This window comes from Protopterus annectens, chromosome 5.part1 (genome assembly GCF_019279795.1).
Source record: "Protopterus annectens isolate FY-2018-M chromosome 5.part1, PAN1.0, whole genome shotgun sequence".
NCBI lineage: Eukaryota > Metazoa > Chordata > Ceratodontiformes > Protopteridae > Protopterus > Protopterus annectens.
The window spans coordinates 89,670,688-89,690,476 of NC_056736.1; the positions used below are offsets into that span (position 1 = coordinate 89,670,688).

General features: G+C 38.4%; 1 protein-coding gene across 1 annotated transcript in view; it reads right to left on the bottom strand.

Moving 5' to 3' along the window:
- Nucleotides 1–19,789, bottom strand: part of MYCBP2 (MYC binding protein 2) — a gene marked incomplete in the record, with an annotated part of 5,088,083 nt that overhangs the window by 2,635,261 nt on the left and 2,433,033 nt on the right. Inside the window, 1 exon segment of the mRNA XM_044072904.1 lies at nucleotides 7,245–7,376. Within this exon segment, the coding sequence (XP_043928839.1) occupies nucleotides 7,245–7,376 (132 nt within the window).

Sequence of the window (19,789 nt, forward strand, 5' to 3'; positions counted from 1 at the left end):
AAAAAGTAATGAAGAAGAAACAATAATATTCAAAACTGAACTTCTTAAGTAAATTAAAATAACAGTAACTGAATGAAAACGCAGACACCAAACTGATATTTAAGCTTTTGCTCTTATTAGGTATAAGAGCTTCATCAGAATAAACTTGAGTTCCACATAAGCACATTGAAAATTTGTACATTAAGTAATATGACAGTACATTAGCCGGTAAACAGACTCACATTAATATATACAGTAAATAGAGTAACCAATAACCTATCAGTAATACATTCAAACTGTACCAATCCTGTGAACTGTAGTAAGTAAGAAATATGAATAAGCATGAGTGAATCTATATATTCATGACAAAGGAAAAGAGACAGTATTAACAATACCATCTCCGGGCACATTTAATATTAATACTTTTGTTTAAACCTGGAACACATCAGCATTAAGCTGTAGTTGCCACCTTAACTCCCTTAATTCTAAAAATAGTTCCCAGTCACCAAAAAAGCAATTAACCTGTTCTAGGACAATAAAATGAAACTTAGCAAAGGTAGCACAAGTAGATCTATGCTTGGCAAGGACATTATTCATGTTACTAGATGTTCTTTCACCCTGTCAGAAAGCTTTCTGGTCGTCTTGGCGACATAGAAAGCATTGCAAGATGCACATTGTCCTGCATAAACTACTGCAGTAGAGTGACAAAAGAAATTTTTTGTGGAACCGAACAGTGTATTTACAGTGTGGAAAATTGTAATCAGACCATGTTAGTATAAAAGGACATACAACACATTTATTATAAGTATGCGTTCCCTTGGAAGTGGAGGAAATAGGGGAAAAAGCAGTAATAAAAAGGGGAATCTCTATTTTCTAGACTCTAGTTCTGGTTATTTTAAAAGAGAATAAGAGAAGAACCTAAGGCTGCAGACAAGGGTTGAGATTCAGTTAAACGTTCCCAGTTGTTAATAATGTTACGAATATGAGACATATCTCTGGAAATGGGCAGTAGGAAACTAAGGGTTTTATTGGTGGTAGTGGATATATTAGTAGTGGGTTGAAAGCCATATAATAAGATAGACAAATATTTGGTATATCTTTCAGAAACAACGGTTTTCTGTATGGCATTGATTAAAGAAATTGGGTAATTTATTTTCCGAAATGTTTTTCAGTAAGGTGGCTTGTATTTTAAATTCAGTGTCAAGGTTTATAATTCTAGAGATTCTAATAAATTGAATTCTCACTACATTCCTTTTCATGAAATAAGAGTGAGAGGTAGAGAAATCTAGCAGGTTGTTTTCATATGTTTCTTTCCTGTACATAGTAGAGCGCAGAATACCTGCTGGAGACAAGTATATTTTGGTGTCAAGAAATGTAATAGAGGAGCCACTACCTAACGTAATTAAATTAAGAAAGCCAATGCTTTTTTCATGTCAGAAATGAATAGGTCTAAGCTATATTGATCTCCCTGCCACACAAAAAAGATATCATCTATATATCTTTTGTATATGAGCATGTGATCAAAATTATTTACAAGAATTAAGCTTTCTAATTCCCATGTACTTAACACAATATTGGCAAATGCAGGAGCAATTTTTGAGCCCATTGCTATACCTTTCGTTTGTTTATAAATGCGATTGTTAAAATAGAAAAAATTACCACCAAACACTAATTCATAAGAGAGATGCAATTATACAGCCAAACTGGAGGCTAAGCTCTCTCAACCCAAGACTGGACCAGACAGTCAAGAGGAGAAGGGAATTACTTGCATCACACTTCCAGTCTCACATAGACCTATGAAACCAGCACCAGCAAAAAAAAAAAAACACAAATACACGAAAACATACTCGGAGGCTCTAAATAAAAATCTGTAAAAGCAACAGAAACCTCCAAAGCAGACACCCAAGCAACCTCCACCCCCCATCACAAACCATGAAACACATACTTCACAAAACCAGTGTGCCATGCAATCACAGCCCTTAAGGCAAAATAACATACCCAACACACTATTAATAGGTGACTCTATAGTCAGGCATATGGAGGTCCCACTCAATAGGCTGAACAAGGAGAAAGTTACTGTTAGCTGCCTCTCAGGTGCCAGGATCTGCCACATAACATAAGCACTCAGGTCACTCCAGAACAAGTACAAATACGACTCTGTCATTGTCCATGTTGGTGTGAATAACCTGAGCTGTACCTCCCTGGTCTACATGAAAAGAGACATGGAAGAGCTCCCTGATCACGTAGCCCAGGCCGGTATGACCCTGACATTGAGTAGCATCCTGCCATCACCAAGAATGATACCATGGTATAAAAAAAAATTATAAATGTTAACAATTGGCTAAGATTCTGGTGTCATTCAAAGGGGATCCAGTGTCTGTCAGCCTGGGATGACATGCTTGATAAGCCACACTGCTTCGCTAGAGACTGCTTGCACCTGTCACCCTTGGGCTTTCAAATACTGGCGAAGGCTCTTGCCACCCCCATAGTGCCTTTTTTTAGGCAAGGCTCAAAAGACAAACCACTGTCGTAAATAGCACAAGTAAAAAAAAATGAGGGTAATGCTATTCGATGCCAGAATTCTAAACCTCAAAATGCAGGCACTCAAGGCACTCCTCAGTATGGAGAAAATCTATATATGTGCAGTAACAGAAGCCTGGTTTAAGGCTTCCGAGAGCACCCCAACACTACCAGGCTACAACTCATACCATACATTTTGTCCACAAAACCCGGACCGAAATACAAAAGGTGGGGGGCATATCCATATTCATCAAGATACCCACACCTCCAGATTAGTGGCACAGCACGATGCTTCAGAGATCATCCACGTACAACTAACAATGGGCAAAACTGCAATTCAAATTTTAGTTTGCTACAGATCACCCACCATGTCCCAGGACCCCCATTCCACATTTCTGGAAACACTGAGAAACATAAAGGTGCTACCAAACACCCTGATACTGGGTGATTTCAATTACCCAAACATTAACTGGGAGAACGACTCAAATACTAACTCCCTTGCCCAACTTTTCCTAGAATTTATAAACTCAAACACCCTGGATCAATTAATCAACACCCCCACCAGAGGTGACAACATATTGGACCTGGTCATCACCAACATGAGCGACCGGTGTTCCACACCGGAGGTCAACCCCTCGCTGGTTAGATCTGACCATAAACTAATCACTTTGGATATCCACATTCCGCCCCCACCCCCAGTCAAAGAAACCACCGTGAAAAGCTTTTCGAAAGCAAACTTCATGTTATTTAAGACCGAGGTGGAATGTTTCAATGCCCCCATGCTAAAGGATAACGCTGCCCAAACTGCAAAATCCATTACTAATGCACTCTACAGGCACCTACAAGAATGCATGGATCATGCTATCCCAAGCAAAACCAAGACTCACTCCTCCAAGAAAAGGAAACCAGTCTGGTGGACACCTGCCATAAACAAGCTATACAACAGAAGGAGGAAACTAGTACAGAAAAGAGAAGACATCCCTGATCAGTATCAGCAAGAAACTACAATCCCTCATAAAATCATCCAAAGCTAGCTTTGAAAGAAAAATTACCAAGGACTCCAAGGATAACCACAAGGCATTCTTTAGCTATGTCAAGAATCTAAGTGGCAATTCTCAGATCTGCTTGAAGTTAGTGCAGAATGGCACAAAATACACTGAACCGACAGATATTGCCAACATCCTGGCAGACAGGTTCAGTGCAAACTTCACCCCCCCCCCCCAAAAGGGCCCATAACCATACCAGAAGAATGTAGTGCCCCTGAAAATCACAGACCCTCAGGTTATAACAGCCCTCTCCAAAGACAAAAACACAGCATGAATGGGACCGGACAGTGTCCCAGGCTGCGTCCTACACAAGCTCAAAGATGAACTAACCCCTCATCTAAACACAGTGTTCAAACTCAGCCTCTCCACAGGCTACGTGCCCTTAGAGTGGCACACAGCAACGGTTATTCTGCTCCACAAAGGTGGAGACACAACGGACCTTGGGAACCATCGCCCTATAAGCCTGACTAGCTTGGTCTGCAAGGCTATGGAGCACATCATCATGGATCTCATTAACAGAGACACTGGGAACCTCCAAACACTGGACCCTACCCAGTTTGGCTTTTTTAAGGGCAGATCACGCCTCCTAAACCTGGTGGACTTCTTTGAGACAGTTACCAGGGCTATAGATGAGGGAAAGGTGGTACACACAAGCCTACCTAGACCTCGCAAAGGCCTTTGACACTATTCCTCATTCTGGTATTATAGACAAGCTCACCAGTCTGAACATAAACCCCTACGTCACGAGATGGGTTGCCAACTGGTTCATGGACAGCATCCACATGGTAAGAGTTGCAGGAGCTAGGTCTGACTCTAAACCAGTTACAAGTGGCGTACCCCAAGGCTCAGTCCTAGGAACCCTCCTATTTGGCATATACTTCTCAGAGGTACAGGCAAGCACAGGAGGTCTATGGCTGACCAAGTTCGCAGACGACTGCAAACTAGGGGCTATAACTGACTCTCCAGCTGACACAGACATCCTGCAAAAGAGTTTCACTGAGACAGATACCTGATGTCAAAACCATGGCCTCAAGCTAAATGCCAAAAATTGCATAGTCATCCCCTTTGGAAAAAAAGTATCCACAAACTACCACATAGGTGGTAGTCCCCTAAATACGGAAGACGTAATAAGGGATCTGGGGACCCAAATTGATAGTAAACTCTACTTTGATAATCACATTGCCAAAGTGGTTAGAAAATCCTTATATGTGGCCCCACTTAATTACAAAAGGGTTTGCATCCAGATCAAAAGAGGTCATTGTGCTCCTCTACACATCAATCATCAGACCCGTCATAGAGTACAACGCCCCATTTGGGATGTACCTTACAAGACACCTGAAACAGCTGGAAAGACCACAGAAGTACCTCACCAAGAGGATCAATGGCTTCAAACAGATGTCCTATGCAGCTCGACTGAAGAAACTCCAGCTGTACTCTGTTGCATACCGGCTACTCAGAGATGATCTATGCCTGACATACAAGGCCATGTCCAACCTAGAATTGATGGACATGCTCCACCAAAAGAAAACCATACCCCCTCAAGCCACATGCTCTAGGGATCTAAACCTCACCACAACAATAACTAGGACGTGCTGGAGGGATAGATTCCTGTCCCAGAGACTTCCCATGCTTTGGAACAAGATTCCAATCTACATTAGGCAGAGCTCCTCTCTAACACTCTTCAAGAGAAACATTGACGAGTGGATGGGAAACAAAGTTTACTCCGGGGATCACTTCAATGGCTTTGCTGGACACGGGCACAAAGAATTAAACTAAGGGGGTGGCGAAAGGCAACACATTCCAGCTAGGCTTATAAATACCTTTGGGCAGATAGCCTAGTACCTACCTATGAATCTATGAACTATTTAAAAGAGAAAGTAAAGGTCACGTATACTCCTTTTATGGAAAATTTTACTGATGCAAACAGACTGTCACTAAGAAGACCACCATTTAAAAGACTGCTTGAGAAAGGAAATCCAATGGATTGCCAAGTCAAAATAGTCTCAAGGTAAACATAATTGACACAAACATACTGCTAATGGATTTGTCTTAAAAAGCAGTTTAGAAACAGACATTTGCACAAGGACCAGGAATTTGCAATAAGTAAATACCATTCAAATTTTTCCAAAGCAGTAAGTATGAAAAGTATCTATTAAAATAAATGAAAGCTCATTTGACTGAGACCAAATGACTGAAACTTCATTTGACTGACAATTAGTACTGGCAGTGTCTAGAGCACTGTAAGGCAAGTCAAAGGAATATGTCCTTTTCCCCAGTGTAGTGCGACCCTAGAGTTAGTATATATAGCGGGGGGTGGGGGAGTGTAGACCCCCACTTAGTTTCATGTTACATTCTTTGCTTTTGCTTTTTATATTGTTTAGTAAAACCAAAGTAAGTGAGGGGCTGCGCCCCAACAACCCCCCTAACTATACATACTAATGCCAGGGTTGCACTACAGTGAGGAAAAGGACATATTCCTTTTACTTGCCTTACAGTGCTCTAGACACTGCCAGTACTAATTGTCAGTCAAATAAACTATCAGTCAAAATGAAGTTTCAGTCATTTGGTCCAACTAAAATGTTGTCAGTCAAAGGAGCTTTCAGTCGAATGAAGGTAACCCATATATATATATATATATATATATATATATATATATATATATATATATATATATATATATATATATATATATATATATATATATATATATATATATATATATATATATATATATATATATAGATATATATATATATAGATATATATATATATATATATATAGCGAGAGATACACACACACACACACACACACACACACACACACACACATATATATACACACACAGATATACGAGGGTGTATTCCTATATATCCCAGGGCCAAATCCTGCCCTCGACGCAACACCATCCGGCCCCCAGAGAGTAGCTAAAATTTTTTTTAAAAGTGAAAAAATGCTATGCCTTACTCTAGTCACGCAAACTTTCCAGCACGTGCTTACTTATCTAATTGACTGCAGTTGCACACACCTTTAATTTCAGCTGTGGAAGTAACTATTCTTTGTTGTTTATAACTTGTAGTCTGTAAACAGTAGTAACTTTCTGCAAGAGTTTAAGTCATGGCTGCAAGCCAGAATAAAGTTAAATGCAAAGTTGATGTAGAAAACAGGCAATTTCATGACTGCTGTCTTAAGTAAAAATGCCAGTCACCTGTACCTAGCGTTAACTCGTAATGGACTTACTATGTTTTGAGGTGGCCCGCAAATGCATTAAGAATTCGTGAAGTAGCCCTCCACACAAAAAGGTTGTGCACCACTGATATATATTGAATACACCCATTGCCGGCACACTAAATATCAAGGTCTTTAGATCAAAACTATATACATTGACAAACAACCACACTAAGAAACAGCCTCGAGGCATGCAAAAAAAAAAAACATTGTTTTTGCAAAAGGCAAGCCCTCCTGCACCACCACACCCTCCTGCTAATTAAATATGTTAACTTCGTGATTGTACAAACACAGGGTAAGAACACATTCCCCAGTCCTGGGAATTGTTTAATACTGGACACCTGTTCACCAGCTGTTTAGTTGATCATAAACAGTCAACTAAACAGCTGTCAACCAATGATATGGAACCAATATAAATTTAAGTGCATTTATTTTACAATGTACAAAGCAACTATGCTACATTTCTGACTCACTTTCACGGGTACTGCTTTATCCAGTCGAATTTCAGCAATATCACTCAATGAATCATCAGTGCTGTAAGTTCCTTTAACCAGTTCCAGAGACGTCCATCTATGAGAATGGCCTGCATCTCCAGCATGTTCACTCTAGAAAGAGAAAAGATACATGTTTTAAATTTAAAACCAAAATTCTGTTAAGGCGCACCTTTTAAAAACAGACCAAAACAAAACAGAAGAAAAAAATATCAAGAAAATAAAATCACTTTTATTCAAAACGTTCTTGTGTTTTTCTTTCTCTTATTTGGCTTATAAGTTTTAAAATATATTTGTTTACATTATATAAATTTAGGAACTACTATAACTATTTTGGGGGTGGTCCTTATCTCCACCAATGACCTTTCCTCTACATCACATAATGTGCAATTCATTCCTTTATGGGAGTCTCATACTGGATATGGTTATCACTGAGTAGTTGGAAAAGATTTTTTTTTTAATTTAATGCAAGGGGATATGAACACGGATAAGAAAAAAACTGCCATACTCTCATGATAGCAACTGTGCTATGATGCTTTATCCAAGTCCCACCATGATTCTTTAAGTACCTGCCCATAAATACTTAATACTACTGCAATTATATTGAGAAACTCACTCTTCAGCCTCCACTACAGATGAAGTTGTAGTGGCAAAACCCCACACACTCCAACAAAAAGAGAAGGACAGCTGCCACTGACCACTTGATCCATTCCCGCCTCCCATCCCCAATCTGGTTCCTCCAGTGACTAGGGCTGCTACTTGAACATGGGTCTCCTGTATGACAACCAGGGCTCCACCTCCTTGCACCACACAACCTGCTCATCTAGTTGTAATGCAACACAGGGAAAAAAAAAAAAAGACACAGTCAGGAAGACAAAAAAGAAAAGTTACATATGTACCTACCAGAACTACATAACTTTGAAAGATCAATCATCACTGTGCACAACAAACTCTTATTCCGAAGTAGTCTTTCTTAGGCGAGACTTCCTCTCTACAGTAGTCAGTGTCTGTCTTTATCCTTAAAAGAAGAACTGAAGGTCCCTTTCCAGCACCTTTCTAACCTTCGACCCACAGATTGCTTCACCACAATTCTCAGTACCAGTCCAGAAAGTGTTTTAAGTAAATAAATCCACTTCAGAATGAATGAATACAAAAAGTTAGCAGTTTTAATTAAGCGCTTTTCGTCGCTCTCACGTAAAGCGACTTCTTCAGATTAAAACTTCAAATACAAGTGAACGAAATAAAAGGTGTTTCACTAATTGCAGTAATATCATGTGATAAAGTTGACCAGTTAAATTCTACATTTCATTACCAACCAAAATGAACAGTGTGCTAATCTACACTTTATGAGTACTGCAATCTAATTTACAAAGCAGCAAGTATTTCTAGTGCTTTGTCAATACTTTAAAATTCTCATTATGTCACATAAATTCATTTCAAACCCCATTACGAACAGTCAGTAAATATCATCTAAAATAGTTTTAAACCTAAATAATTCTATGTAAAATATGCAAAATATGCACTAAGACTATTGAACACAACAATATTATGTTATTAATTAAACTATACCTCTAATGAAAATCATAAAAACTCTAAATCCATGAATAAAAAAGTTTTTTTATATATATCATAAAACCAGTTATTTATGTTATTTTTAACCTACATACCACTAGGGGGTGTCGTACTCATAGTGATAATAAATGTTATTAATTTACCTTTTTATGCTCCTTAATTTCAGTAAACATTTAATATTACATCCATCATTCAGACCTGGTTCACAAAATGCATTTGTTCTAAACTGCCATTGGAGTTCACGTTCCTCAAGTATTAAGTTGAACGGTCCTCCCCTTAGATCATGGCTTATCTGGTCTATAGGTTTGAAGGAAAATTTGTGTAATGGATGAATTGAAATATGCTTCGCTAATGCGTTATTAGTGTTGTTGTTATTAATCGCATAGATATGTTCATACACTCTTTCCTTCAATCTGCGTTTGGTTTTTCCAATATAGAACGCATTACATGAACATAGAGCTATGTAAACAACCATCTTAGAATCACAGTTGAAATTATGTCTCAAACGATAGTTAACATTATTGCAACTCCATGAGTACCCAGTGTTCATATATTTACACAAGTTACAGTTCCCACAAGTTGTCATCCCTTTCAAGTGTGTGGGAATATTGTTATAAGTGTTGCTAGTCTCCATAATTTGTTTCAAGTTTTTACCTTTCCTAAATATTACACTTGGTCTTTGATCGAGTTTTCCTATTAAAGTTACATCATACTTTAGTAATGCCCAATTTTTATGAATTATCCATTTGACTATTTCACTGTCTCTACAATAAGTAGTGATAAATGAAAATTCAAATGTGTTCCCATTTGCTTTATTTTCCTGTTGTTGATACTGTGTTAGATTACCAGTAAAACTAACATTGTTGTTTTCATTGTTCAAGACATCAAGTGTATTAGATGCATGGAGAGGTTTACTCAAAATAGGGTTTAAACATCCACTATTTCTTTTAATGAGTATCTCTTCCAATACTGACTGAATAAGTAAAAGGGGGTACCCTCTGACATAATTTCAACTGTAATTCTAAGATGGTTGTTTACATAGCTCTATGTTCATGTAATGCGTTCTATATTGGAAAAACCGAACGCAGATTGAAGGAAAGAGTGTATGAACATATCTATGCGATTAATAACAACAACACTAATAACACATTAGCGAAGCATATTTCAATTCATCCATTACACAAATTTTCCTTCAAACCTATAGACCAGATAAGCCATGATCTAAGGGGAGGACCGTTCAACTTAATACTTGAGGAACGTGAACTCCAATGGCAGTTTAGAACAAATGCATTTTGTGAACCAGGTCTGAATGATGGATGTAATATTAAATGTTTACTGAAATTAAGGAGCATAAAAAGGTAAATTAATAACATTTATTATCACTATGAGTACGACACCCCCTAGTGGTATGTAGTTTAAAATAACATAAACAACTGGTTTTATTATATATAAAAAAACTTTTTTATTCATGGATTTAGAATTATTATGATTTTCATTAGAGGTATAGTTTAATTAATAACATAATATTGTTGTGTTCAATAGTCTTAGTGCATATTTTGCATATTTTACATAGAATTATTTAGGTTTAAAACTATTTTAGATGATATTTACTGACTGTTCGTAATGGGGTTTGAAATTAATTTATGTGACATAATGAGAATTTTAAAGTACTGACAAAGCACTAGAAATGCTTGCTGCTTTGTAAATTAGATTGCAGTACTCAAAGTGTAGATCAGCACACTGTTCATTTTGGTTGGTAATGAAATGTAGAATTTAACTGGTCAACTTTATCACATGATATTACTGCAATTAGTGAAACACCTTTTATTTCGTTCACTTGTATTTGAAGTTTTAATCTGAAGAAGTCACTTTACGTGAGAGCGACGAAAAGCGCTTAATTAAAACTGCTAACTTTTTGTATTCATTCATTCTGAAGTGGATTTATTTACTTAAAACACTTTCTGGACTGGTACTGAGAATTGTGGTGAAGCAATCCGTGGGTCGTTGGTTTACTTCTTAATTTCAGTTTGTTTCTTGTAGCGTGTATGGCTTCAGGCAGTTCTCCAAACCCTAGCAGTCCGGTGTTGATAACATCACCACAACCGAGTGAGGACATCTCGCTGACAGCGTTAATAAATGCATTAACGCAACGTGTGGATGCATTATCCCAACGTTTTGATACGCAACAACTACAACAACCGCAAATTGAAACTCGGTCTGGAACAGCTATAGGAGCAACAAGACCCTTACAAATGGAGGGCAATAGAGGTGTTTCGAGTCTAGCCTTGAACAGAGAAACGGCTGGACATTCAACGAGATTGAACAATAACTATAGCAACGGAACACAAAACAGCGTTGGTGGGCTGGATCGTACCTTTCATTTTGAAACATGGATTAATGACACGCGAAATTTGTGTTTCTAGCAACAGAATAATTTAGCGCAACAAGCTGACAACGCAAATAACGCACAGGTTAGTTCCGTTACTATCACTGACAATTTAAAACTGTTAGATGTGAAACTGTTGAAACTTAAAAAACTCCAGCTGGAAGTAAATTACTTCCAAGAATGTATTCGTGAACAGTTAGTACCAAAGGGTCTGCGGAGGCATGTTTACCCTACAGGATTATTAAAAGATTCACTGTTCCATTTGGAACTCATTAGCCTTTTCGACCAACAAGGTTTAGCTTTAATGGAACTAATAGTAAAACATTACAATATCCAGATATCTGAGCTTTCGGAAGATGTCCGTGAGCTGAACGCAACAATAACTGATCATATGGACTTTAATAGATATAAATTCGAACATGAAAGATGTTTTTCCAGTATCGAACAACTACTGGAAAGGCTTAAAGCTAATAAAGTGAGAAAACTAAACAGGGATCGTGCTGCCTATGAGAACGGAGTAGCTTACCCTCAACCACCTTTGTCACAGGTAGGAAGGGCAAGCACAAGAAATCAAAATAATGATGAACCTAATATAGAAACTGATAACGAACTGGTTGAAGGAGAAAATTATGGCACTGATAACACCGTGAGACGTAGTGAGCGACTACGAGCTAACAACAGTAGAAATCAACCTGACCAAGGACCAACAGTAGCCTTTGCCCACAACCAAAATTCATTGAATTTTCACAAGGACTCCAACTCAGGGGCAATTCCGAAGAAATTTGGAGGACAAGCGAAAAACAAATTTCACAAAAACAACAAACGCAGGAATTAACCCAAGCACTCCATAATAGGGTGACTATCCTTAAAAATAAAAGGGGCGACTTCAGTATTTACAATTATTCATCCATTGAAGTCAGCCCAGTTTTAATTGAAGTGCTTGCGAAAGGGTACACTTTTGTACCAAGTAGGAACTTGGACATTGCTCATACAATCAGCGACTTAAAACTTTTTGTAAGAAAACTTAACTTAAAAGTTTTGCTTGGTAATACAACACCATATGAACCAGATTTTCTTACATCACTTCATATTCCAAGTACCTTCAATCCACCCCTTCATCCTGTGCTTAACATATTCGAATTAATAACTGAATTGGATTTGAGGCATTATACCAAGAACGCTTCCTATAAGAATAGGGTACCTAACAACATTAACAGTGAAGAACAAGCAGCCTTAAACTTATTTACAAAATTAAAAATTCGGGCAATTAAACCCGATAAGGGGGGTGGAATTGCCCTCTTTGACCAAATTGAATATGTTAAAAGAGTGGAAAACTTATTAAATACTGATGCATATTTAAAAGCATCAGTTAATGAAGTGAATACAGCTTATAAGCGCATTAAGGGGTACATCAATGACTTACTCATTGATGCAAAAATAGACACTCATACATATAACTATATGAACATGTTATGGCCAAAAACTCCTGTTCTCTTTGCAATTCCGAAGATTCACAAAAATCTAGAAGACCCACCATTTAGGCCCCTAATTGATGGTAGGGGGTCTATCACATACCCATGTGCAAAAGTAGTTGATGAGATATTAAAAAAACATCTAGCTACTGAAAAACAAGTGTGTAAGGATTTATGGACATTCTTAGAAAACATTAATTCCCTTCAACACCACCAACAATACAATTTTTTAACTATAGATGTTAAAGATCTTTACACATCTATACCTCATGGTGAAGGGGTAGAATGGACCAGTTTATTCCTTCACACTAAAAAAGCACCTAAGCAGGATATATATTTAGTTGAAGTGCTATTGGAAATTATATTGACAAACAACTACTTTATATTTAACAACGACTTCTACTTCCAGAAACAGGGGGTAGCCATGGGCTCCCCCTGTGGGGCAAGTGTTGCCAATACAGTAATAGCATATTGGGAGAGGAACTTTTTATTTAACAAAACAGAAAGAATGCTTAACATTATGTATTATACAAGATTTTTAGAGGACATATTTATTTTATTCAATGGTAATAAACAATCAGCTGTGGAATTTATAGAATACATAAATTCTACGACTGATTTTCTAACGTTTACATATAACTATCAAGAGACCAGTATTGATTATTTAGATGTCTTATTGTTAAAGAACAATGACAATAACCAACTTTGTTCCAAAATACATAGTAAAAACACATATTGTAATGCATTCCTGCACTTTACAAGTTCACACCCAAAGCACCAAAAAAGATCAATCATAAAGGGGCAAATGGTGAGGGCAGCGAGGATGACATCACGAGATAAAGACTTTATAGATGAAAGTGAATTACTTGAGGAAATGTTTACACAAAGAGGGTACCCCCATTTACTTATTCAGTCAATATTGGAAGAGATACTCATTAAAAGAAATAGTGGATGTTTAAACCCTATTTTGAGTAAACCTCTCCATACATCTAATACACTTGATGATGTCTTGAACAATGAAAACAACAATGTTAGTTTTACTGGTAATCTAACACAGTATCAACAACAGGAAAATAAAGCAAATGGGAACACATTTGAATTTTCATTTATCACTACTTATTGTAGAGACAGTGAAATAGTCAAATGGATAATTCATAAAAATTGGGCATTACTAAAGTATGATGTAACTTTAATAGGAAAACTCGATCAAAGACCAAGTGTAATATTTAGGAAAGGTAAAAACTTGAAACAAATTATGGAGACTAGCAACACTTATAACAATATTCCCACACACTTGAAAGGGATGACAACTTGTGGGAACTGTAACTTGTGTAAATATATGAACACTGGGTACTCATGGAGTTGCAATAATGTTAACTATCGTTTGAGACATAATTTCAACTGTGATTCTAAGATGGTTGTTTACATAGCTCTATGTTCATGTAATGCGTTCTATATTGGAAAAACCGAACGCAGATTGAAGGAAAGAGTGTATGAACATATCTATGCGATTAATAACAACAACACTAATAACGCATTAGCGAAGCATATTTCAATTCATCCATTACACAAATTTTCCTTCAAACCTATAGACCAGATAAGCCATGATCTAAGGGGAGGACCGTTCAACTTAATACTTGAGGAACGTGAACTCCAATGGCAGTTTAGAACAAATGCATTTTGTGAACCAGGTCTGAATGATGGATGTAATATTAAATGTTTACTGAAATTAAGGAGCATAAAAAGGTAAATTAATAACATTTATTATCACTATGAGTACGACACCCCCTAGTGGTATGTAGGTTAAAAATAACATAAACAACTGGTTTTATTATATATAAAAAAACTTTTTTATTCATGGATTTAGAATTATTATGATTTTCATTAGAGGTATAGTTTAATTAATAACATAATATTGTTGTGTTCAATAGTCTTAGTGCATATTTTGCATATTTTACATAGAATTATTTAGGTTTAAAACTATTTTAGATGATATTTACTGACTGTTCGTAATGGGGTTTGAAATGAATTTATGTGACATAATGAGAATTTTAAAGTATTGACAAAGCACTAGAAATACTTGCTGCTTTGTAAATTAGATTGCAGTACTCAAAGTGTAGATCAGCACACTGTTCATTTTGGTTGGTAATGAAATGTAGAATTTAACTGGTCAACTTTATCACATGATATTACTGCAATTAGTGAAACCTTTTATTTCGTTCACTTGTATTTGAAGTTTTAATCTGAAGAAGTCGCTTTACGTGAGAGCGACGAAAAGCGCTTAATTAAAACTGCTAACTTTTTGTATTCATTCATTCTGAAGTGGATTTATTTACTTAAAACACTTTCTGGACTGGTACTGAGAATTGTGGTGAAGCAATCTGTGGGTCGTTGGTTTACTTCTTAATTTCAGTACCTTTCTAACCTTCAAAGGTGATTAAGAGACAAACTGGAAACTTTAAATGATAATCTAACCATGGTACAGTTAACAGTGCTCCAAGGGATAGAAGGTACAAGTAATAATTAAAGATTTTTTCTTTTTTTGCTGAACAGGGTGGAAACACTAATCCAAATACTGCATTTTAAGTTTCAGTTTGGGAACACAAATAACTACGCAAAGTTGTTTAGAAAGAGTTCAGACAACTTCATCAATTTGATTAGAAACACAAAGTTCACTCACACAACAGCAATTTAAAAAATCCACAAAGGGTTATGGTTAAATTTTAGTTGAGTAAAGAATGGAGAATAGACATGACAAGCAAGGACAGGGCAGAAGAGGGTACAGAATACATAGGAGAGTATGTAGTGTGGGATGGGAGGGAGCAAAGAAAGTTGTAAAGACAGGCTGGAACAGAAATGGGGGAACTAGGAGGAAAAGGAGGGGTGAGGGTGAGAAAAGTGGCGAGTAATGGATGAGTTGTCAATTAAGTATTTAAGGCAAGCAGGAAGACAGGAGGGAATCACGTGTGATGGTGTCCAGTTATTAGGTTATGCCTATGCTGAGAAACCATCTGCACTGTGATTTGTTTTTTAGCTCAAAATAAGCATCTGCACTGTCAATTGTTTTTCAACGCATTACAGTTTTTTAAGAAGTGGTTTTATCTTCTATTATGTGAAGACATGGACTGTCATATTTTAGCTGCTAGAACAAAGGAGGAGTGTTCAATGGAAGAGTTTATTTTGGGTTTTTGTAGACTGTGGGAAGATGGGGGAAGAACTTCAGCTTGTAAGGAGTGGATCTTTCAGTGTGTCTTCCAGTTGAAATAGGGGAAGAGTTCAAGTTGATATGGTTGTAGACTAAAGATGTAATTAGCAATGTAGTTCTTTGTTCAATGGGTAGCCATTTAGCCTTTCAAAAACTGGGGCAGTTATGTCCTCTTTGTGATGAAAGGATTATAAACCTGCATATGATGCTGGAGGTCATACTGAAAGCAATGAATGCAAGAGCATATTCTATTGTAGAAAGTGAAGTATGCTTACGTGAGAGGCTTGAGGTGGATGATGCCTTTCAAAAAGTGTTTCAAAAGGGAGTTAGAAATTGGGGAGGGGTGATGCATAGAGAGGCAGGCAGAGATGGAAGAGGCGTGGATTTTGACTGATGAAGGAGAAAGGTGGAGCTAAACAGTTCAGCTAAATAGGTTAGCACTAGAAGTTTTGCTGAGAGTGGTACTGAGTAGTACCAGACTGTAAATCTTTTCCATTTTGATAGGAATAACTTTCTAGTACTTGGGTTTTCTGGTCTCTTTCAGAATAGGCAGGATCATCCTTATCAAAAGATAGCCCTTGAATGGAAAGGATTAAATTATCCAGGCTGTAAATCTCAAGGTTACACAGGTTGAAATGTATGATGGTTCCCCTGTTTTGTGTTAACAGGTCAACCTCCTAAGGCAGAAGCCAAGATTCCTGCCTGCTCAGGTTGTGAAGCAGGGAAGCCATCATTATCTTGAACAAAAGGGTGCTATTAGGATCACCCTTGGCCCTTCATCCTTGATCTTCAGTAGTAACCTGGCCTTGAGAGGTATGGAAGGGAAGGCATAGAGAAATAGACCTGTCCAGTGAAGGAAGTCATCAGTCCTCCAGGCTCTGTTGTCTGTGGCCCTTGTGCAATACTCTTGCCCGTTTTCTTTTGTGTCAAAAAGGTCTATTTCTGGCTCACCCCAATTCTGTTAGTTTTAGAAAAATATCTTTGTTTAATCTCCACTTGTGTGGGTTTGTTTCTGACCTGCTGATGTGATTTGCTAGATGGCTGATCTGCCCTGATAGGTACTGAACCATCAGATGAAGGCTCATGGATTGAGCTGCTTCCCAGAGCTGTGTTGTCTGTCCTAACTAAGAGAAGCTGTTATCTTGTGAGTCAGCATTTTACATTTGGGGACCAGCATGAACCTGTTTAGACATCCACATTCCTTTACTCCTTGGAACAAGTAACAGTCTTGAGTAATAGCCTGTAACACTTTCTTTTAGATGTACTGGTTAGAATGGTACCCTGAGCTAGCAAACAATTTACTGGTACTAATGCATCTTTTAGTTGGCCTTTTGAGATGGAGAGAATACCCCACCAGCCTTGGAAGTGAGGCAAACTGCAACTTGACTGTATTATGAGTAGGACTCACCAGTCCTGAGTGATGTTTTCCCATTTTTTTTAAAACAGGAATAGCCTTCTTATTTCTAAATGAGCAGTAGAAGGAAGAGTTGGGTGGGATATGGGGTAGGGTAAGTGCCCGGTTAAATCACGGCTGATCCTTGCTGGACTCCTGAGGCTGCAGCCCGCTAGGCCTGTTGTAATGGGCTGTCCATCCCTTCTGGTCCTTCCCCTTCTTTGCCTGGGTTGAGAGGAAGGAATGGACCAGGGTTTTAGGGGGCAATTCCTTCTAAATCTAAGTGTCTCTACCTACAAGAATTCTTTGACAGTCGCAAGGATTTAGCCTTGTCCTCCAGTTTCTTAAAAAAATTGCTTTGTCCTTGGGTCCAAACAAATATTCCTTGTCCAAGGATGCACCGAGAAGTTCTGATTTTACATGTTCTGGAAGTAGCTGCTCCCTTAACCAGTCATGTCTACAAATAACTGGCCCAAAGGCATCCATCCTACTTGACGAAGGTGATAACGTTGGTGAAAGATTTTCGTCAGACTCTAAATCAGCATATGAACCAGTGAAGACTGGGTAAATATATGCTAATTCATCCTCAGCAGACATGCTGGAATCAATGGAGTGCTGGAGGGAAGGTCCCACTTTCTTTTTTCATGGAAAATATCCCATGGCAGGCCTTCTGGCAGGGCTATGCTGCTTTAATCTAACAATTTGCATGAGATCTTCAGCCAGTCTGACTAGATCCTGCTGACAAGCATGTTGACAGTAAGATTAAAAAGACCTAGCCTGTGGCAAGCTGGATGCAGCCTTTTTATGTCTGGCCTTGGGCTTGGGTCTGGGTGTGGCGTCTGATGTACTAGGGTCAGACCGCGGATGAGAAGCCCCAAGCCTGTGCTTAGTCCACTGCCAAATCCTCGGTAACCCAGGTGATTCCACCCTCCCACTCAGAAGACCTGATGTGGGTGACAGAAGTAAAAGCCTTCAAAGTCGCCCTGGACCCAACCAATGATCCATGTCCTTACCTGTGCATATGTGGAGGGGGCGTGGATGGGGAGTCGCAGCCTATGCTCAGTACATGAGAGAGTCCAAAGTGGGATAGAGTATTACTAACAAATGGGTGACACCTACAGCTGAAGAAGAAAGGAATGGTGGTTGGCTATTGAGAAAAACAGCTGTCCAGCAGTCCAGATAGGATGGACATAGCAAAGGCTGCCCTGGACCTGGATACAGTATGAATTTTGTAGTGTTTGGTAAAGGTGTGTATAGAAGATCAAGTAGCCACCTCCAAAATACACTTAGAATCTGATCCTTTGTGGAAAGCTCCCAAGAAAGCGACTGCCCTAGTGGAATGCGCTTTATGGCAGGAAGGGAGGGTCTTACAGTAGTGTGAGGAGCAGAAAAAGAGAGCCTTTGAAATCCAGTTTGCAATAGTTTGTTTGAAGACCGGCATGCCCAGCCTAGAGGGCATAAAAGATACGAAAAGCTGGTTACTCTTCCTGAAGGATTTAGTTTTGCTCAGGTAAAATCTGAGTTGCTTGTGAATGTCTAGAGAATTTTAAGATCCTTTCCCCCTTTTGGGGATTGGGGAAGTAGGCAGGCAGATGAACAGCTTGAGTGAGAGACAGCTCATTCACTACCTTAGGCATGAAGGATGGGTTAGCACTGAGTCACTCTGTCTTTATGAAAAATAAAAAAAGGGGTAATTGCCATGAGACTGTGTAGCTCAGAAATCCTCCTGGCAAGAAGTAAGGGCCAAAAAGAGGATGCATTTCAAAGTAAAGAATTTTAAAGAAGTGGAAGACGCTGGTTCAAAGAGAGGTAAACTAAGCTTTTCTAAAATAAAATTAAGATCCCAAGATGGAGAGATGGTATCCTTGAGGGGTTAAGATGCAGAACCTTAAAATGGAGAACATCGATATCTGTGCAGTGACTGAGACCTGGTTCAATGCTCCAGAGAGCACTCCTGCACTACCAGGCTACAACTCATACCACACTTTTTGGCCATGTAACCTGGACGGAACACCAAAGGTGGAGGTGTGTCCATATTCATTAAGGATATTCACACCTCCAGACTAGTTACTCAGCATAATGCAGCCGAGGTTATCCAAGTGCAACTAACTCTGGGCAAAACTGCAATCCAAATTATGGCTTGCTACAGATCACCCACCATGCCCCAGGATTGCCACTTCTCTTTTCTTGATGTACTGGAAAATATTAGGGTTCAACCAAACACCCTAATAATGGTCGATTTCAACTACCCCACCATTAACTGCTAAAACTACTCATGTACCAACTCCTTCGCTCAACGCTTTCTGGAATTCATAAACTCCAATGCCCTGGATCAACTTATCCACACCCCCACCAGGGGCAACAATATCCTAGATTTAGTCATTACCAACATGAGTGACCGGTGTTCCACACCTCATTGGTCCGATCCGACCAAAAGCTAATTACCCTAAATATCCACATCCTGCCCCCACCCCCCATTAAGGAAACCATGATAAAAAA